At 32.6% G+C, this 5,375-nt stretch overlaps 1 protein-coding gene across 1 annotated transcript; it reads left to right on the top strand.

Moving 5' to 3' along the window:
* Window positions 1-1,440: 1,440 nt before the first annotated feature.
* On the top strand, window positions 1,441-2,469 carry LOC136076091 (histone-lysine N-methyltransferase SETMAR-like). Its single transcript, XM_065789555.1, has one exon. The coding sequence runs from the start codon at window positions 1,441-1,443 to the stop codon at window positions 2,467-2,469; it is 1,029 nt and encodes a 342-aa protein (XP_065645627.1).
* The last annotated feature ends 2,906 nt before the right edge of the window (window positions 2,470-5,375 follow it).

The raw sequence follows: 5,375 nt of genomic DNA, 5'->3' as shown, positions 1-5,375 counted from the left end.
GATTTAAATTATCCTAAAAATGAATGTTTTTTTTTTAGTTGTCATCGCTATATTAGTTTGCTTTACTGTTGAAAACATGGTTTTAATTTAGTAAATTCATATGATATGAAATTTACTGCGTTAATCATTATTTAACAGTTATGAAGAAATTGGAATTCTAAACGATTAAGGTATAAATATTTTTGTTTAGTGGTAACATAAAAAAGCCTTTTTTTTATGGTTAATTGTGCTATAGCTATTTTTGCTAATATATATATATTTTTTTTGCTAATATATATATATTTTTTGTCATTGTCATTAAAAAAAGTTATGAATATAATAATTTATTGTAACTTTTTTTTAACACAGTGCCTTTGAAAGACTGTCTGTCTCCTCTCTGTTTAATGAAAGTTTATTAATAAAGGGGAGCATTATTGGAACACTTTATTACTGTTTAGTAATATGTTATTACTAAGCTCTTATGTATTATTTGGTACCATAGTTAATAATGACCTTATTTAAGAAATGTTTTACGAGTTATTAATTCATGAACACAATAAATATGTAAAATAATGCTCCCCTTTATTAATAAACTTATTCTAAAACAATATAATAACTATGTAAAATAACGCTTTTGTAGTTTGAGATGATCTTTTTTTTTTCTTTTTTTTTAGGTGTTGGCGAGCTGTACTTGACTTTCCTTCTCTGGTGCTTGCTGTTATTAAAAAGAATCTAATAACTTAAGTTAAGTGGCCTTGACTAATGAAAGCAAGCAAAACCAAAAAGATTATTTTATATAGATGGCTGCCATTGTCCCGATTTTTAAGGAAGAAAGCGCAAAACTAAATAAAACTTTTAGTTCTTCAGCGGAAAAACCGGGACAATCACAGCCCTATATATAGATGAATTTGTATTTTATATTTTCCGAAAATATATCAAGTTAATTTGTTATTAGTTATTTATTACTAACCCGTATTACAGGTTGCTTACTGCTAGTATGATATTAATACACTAATGTTTATTTATGTCATATTAATAATAAAAATCCATAAAATAAAAAAAATTACCGCTTTATTGGGCGGTAACGTTACCGTCTAAACTATTGCTGGGTACGGCACTGGTTCAAGACGGCGAGTAAGTAAGCAGTTTGACTAATTTTTTCATGAACCTTTACTAATATTTTATCCTCTTTTTTTTGTAACAAATGATGAGGCAATTTTTCTCTGGATCTTCTGCCTGTCTATTTATACCCTTTTTTTAACTGCCTCTTTTATATTAGGTAACCAAAAAAGTTCGTGCGGTTTTTGGTAATTGAATTGTTTTTAGCATTTTTTACAACCATCACATCGCACAAGGCAAGTAGCTTTGTTGCGTAATAGAACGCGTGTGTCACGCGCAGTTGCTGCATATATAGTGTAGGCTTGTAACGAGCTTACAGGAAAGGTTTTGTGTAAAGAAAGGATGGCAACCCAACCAACGATTATTCGATCTTGCTTACTTTACGAGTTCAAACTTGGAAGGAATGCAACACAAGCGGCCAAAAACATCTGCACAGCATTTGGAGAAGGTACAGTAAGTGAACGCACAGCACAGAAGTGGTTTCAGCGATTCTCTTCGGAAGATGAGTCCATCGAAGACCTGCCGCGTTCTGGACGCCCATTGTTGGTTGATGAGGATGAACTGAAGGACGCTGTCGAGTCTGACTCCAGCCAAACTTGCCAAGAACTTGCAGTGAGGTTTGCTGTGAGTGTTGAAACCATCCGCCTTCATCTGCATGCGATTGGGAAAGCGTGGAAGCTGAGTCGGTGGGTTCCGCACAAATTGTCGATCGACAACAAGAAGAAACGGCTTACGATCTGCACATCACTCTTATCACGCCACAATGTTGAGCCTTTTCTTGATCGTTTATTGACATGCGACGAAAAATGGATAATGTACAACAATACCAAGCGTTGCTACCATTGGTTGTCCCCCGATGACCCCATCCCAAAGACACCCAAGCCCAATCTCCACGAGCGGAAGGTTTTGCTCTGCATTTGGTGGACTACAGCTGGTGTGGTGCATTACGAGCTGCTCCCAACAGGCCAAACCATTACTGGACTGGTCTACTCAGCACAGCTGCAACGAGTTCACGACCTGTTGCATGTAAAGCAGCCTGCACTGGTGCACAGGAGAGGAGTTCTGCTTCTCCACGACAACGCGAGACCGCACACCGCTCGCGTGACTCAGGACAAGCACCAAAGCCTTGGTTGGGAGAGTTTGCCTCATCCACCATACTCGCCAGACCTCTCCCCTACTGATTTCCATTTTTTCCTTTCCCTGGGAAATCATTTAAAAGGACAGCAGTTCCGAGACCAGGACGCGGTTGAAATGGAGTTGAAAGCTTTTATAGACTCAAAGGACCGAGAATTTTTTAGAAGTGGAATAAATAAGCTTGTTTTACGTTGGGAAAAGGTTTTAGATGCTAATGGTGACGATTTTGATGAATAAATGTACTTACTTTTGTCGTTTTGTGTATTTTTATTATATACGGAAAAACCGCACGAACTTTTTTGGTTACCTGATAATTGAATAAAGAAAATTTATACCCTTTTAAATTAGAAAATTTATACCCTTTATAAATAAAGAAAATTTATACCCTTTTTTAACTGCCTCTTTTATAATTAAATAAACAAAAATATAGATTTAAATTAAAAAAATGTAGGTTTAACAAAAAGTTTTCATTTTGTTTGATTTTATTTTAAGAAACTTTTTTTATAATAGATAATGCTTACGTAAGCAGTAAAAGGATGGGTCGTTAAAAGCATACAGCTGCCTTCAAGGGGGAATGTGGATTTTGAAACCATTGGTTTTACTGCGTACGTACTTTATAGATGCCCCCTAACGTAATAAATCACTTTTATGAAAAAGAATAATATCCACGGACTTCAATCCGTTAAAATTTTCAACTATAGCAGAATATCCGTTAGTTTAATGACAACGGATTAATCAGTTATCAAATTCTTTGGATTCAAAGGAATTTGTTTAGAGTAAAAAAACATAATTGGTTAAGTATAATGTTACCGGGGTAACCTAACCTGACTGTATTGTTATAGTCAAAGTTATTTGGAAGGTCATTCATTTTTTAAGAATCATTAATTACTTTTTAAGATTATTTTGCAATAATCTAAAAGATTATTGAATTGTATAAATAATGGGAATTGTATAAATAATGTGTAACTTTTTTGCGTTCTCTCGAATTAATACTTCTAGGTAAGTCAAAGAAATATTGGCTTCACGTTCTTAATTGTTCCGATATCATGACATGCTATTGATTGTTCCGATATCAAATTCAATGTGGGGTCCCTTTAGACTCAATCTTAGGGTCATTATTTTTTATAATTCATATCAATAATATGTATAAAGCACCATCTATAGTATCTGCTACAATGTATGCAGATGACACAACTTTATTTTATAATCAAAATAATACAAAACTGAAAAAGTTTAATTTATGGTTCAGAGCAAAACAACTATCTTTTAACTGCGAAAAACTAACTATATTTTATTTTATAAAACAGAGTAGTGAATATTTTACCGTTAAAAATTCCGGATTTGCTTATTAACAATAAAATGGAAAAAATATGCAAAGTTTCTTGCTGTTCAAATAGACGAAAATTTATCATGGTGAAATCCTATTAGACACATTGAATCAAAAATAACATCTGCAATAGGCATATTAAATAAATCTCGCTATTTTTTTAAATTTTGCTCAAGAAAAAAACTCTCTCATATGCTAATAAGTATGGGCTAAAACACACAAAATCATATTAATCAAATTACGAGGCTTGCAAAACCATGCGTTCATTTTTGTTCACATTTTCCTAGAGTCATTATTTGCGATCAAGTATTTTCCATAGCTATTATTTGAAAAAACTAATACCCGGTATTCTAAATTTTTGGTTATGTCGCAAAGCCCCAAATCTTGGAAAAACTTGAAAAACAAAAATTTAAAAGACTTTGATGGACTATCATCGTTGAAATGGCAAGCAAAATTGCAAATTCTTAATTCGTAAAAAAACAACAAAAAAACAAAAATATTTTATGTAGTTTTATACCCAAAAATGCTGAAACTTCTTTGGTTTCCTTCTATAGGTAATATACTCATTTCTTATCAAAAACTTATCCTCATCACCTAATTTCAATACAGATCCAATATTTTACAAAACTTAGTATTATTAGTTTTTTTGGATAACTTCTTATGAGATTTTTTATCGTCTTCAAGATGGTATTTGACAGAGATATTATTGAATATTATTTTAAAAATCTCTATAAATACTAGATGAGACAATTTTCTGGGTTCTGGGTTTCAGACCAGTCTGAAACCCAGAACGATCAAAATCCCCTTTCCGTAAATCCAAACAAAAATCATAATGTAATCATCTGTTTTGCTCGTTGGGTAGGGTAGGCAACTTATTTAATAGAAAGATTTGTGGAAGTTTGAAAAGTAGTAAATGTTAAATTTCCAGCAGTAAACAAATTGAAATCTCAAATCTATTTTTTTAATTTTATTATAAGTGCCCCCAAAAGTCCTTAGAGTCTTATCACAGAGCACTGCGAAATAGCATTTAACAGGAAATACACGCCTCCTTCCTAACCGATATCGCAAAATTTGCCTAGAGGTGGCTTTGAACCACTGATCTATTGGTTCTTGTGCAAGCGTCTATTTGATGTCCAATAGAGGCTGTTCAAATAATATGTGACAATCTAGAGGAAAAGGTGTGTTAGAAAGTGTCACAAAATATAGCATGCGGGAGGGGTTTAGCTACAGTGTCAAGTTGCCAATTTTTTTAAATTTAAACTCTTATCAAAGAAGAATTAGTGATCTTTTAGCTTACAAACTCAGAGTTAACTTTTTATTTAAAAATAATGTCACGTCACATATAAAAGGGGGTTTGGGTTAATGCCTTATACCATTTTCTGGGCATATTTTATCTTCAGTATTTTCATTTTCATATATTTGTACGTGCGTTAAACTACGTGCGTACAACTAATTTTTTCTTATTTGTACGTGCGTACAAAAAAATTTTTTATTTGTACGTGTGTACAAATAATTTTTTCTTATTTGTACGTGCGCACGATTAAGAGAAAATTATTTGTACGCGTGTACAAATAACTTTTTTTCTTATTTGTACGCGCGTGCAAATAATGCCTACCTTAAAAATATTAAAATTTAAGTTAACGTTTCGAATTTCTGTACCGCAGCTCATTCGTGCGTTGTTGACAGAGTTCAAAGAATAAAACCGAGTTATTAAATTTTTTTAAAAGTTTTTTCAGCACTTTTTCTGATGTTGCTATATGTAACTTAAGGAGCATTTATAGTAAATACACAGTAAGTACGCAGTAGTACCACAATT

Source organism: Hydra vulgaris, chromosome 02 (assembly GCF_038396675.1).
Source record: "Hydra vulgaris chromosome 02, alternate assembly HydraT2T_AEP".
Classification (NCBI taxonomy): domain Eukaryota; kingdom Metazoa; phylum Cnidaria; class Hydrozoa; order Anthoathecata; family Hydridae; genus Hydra; species Hydra vulgaris.
The sequence above is the reverse complement of the archived record's forward strand: the minus strand, read 5'-3'. Positions and strand labels throughout refer to the sequence as shown.

What these genes read in the sequence shown, in the direction of transcription:
- LOC136076091 (XM_065789555.1), top strand. Translation starts at nt 1,441, where the DNA reads ATGGCAACCCAACCAACGATTATTCGATCTTGCTTACTTTACGAGTTC.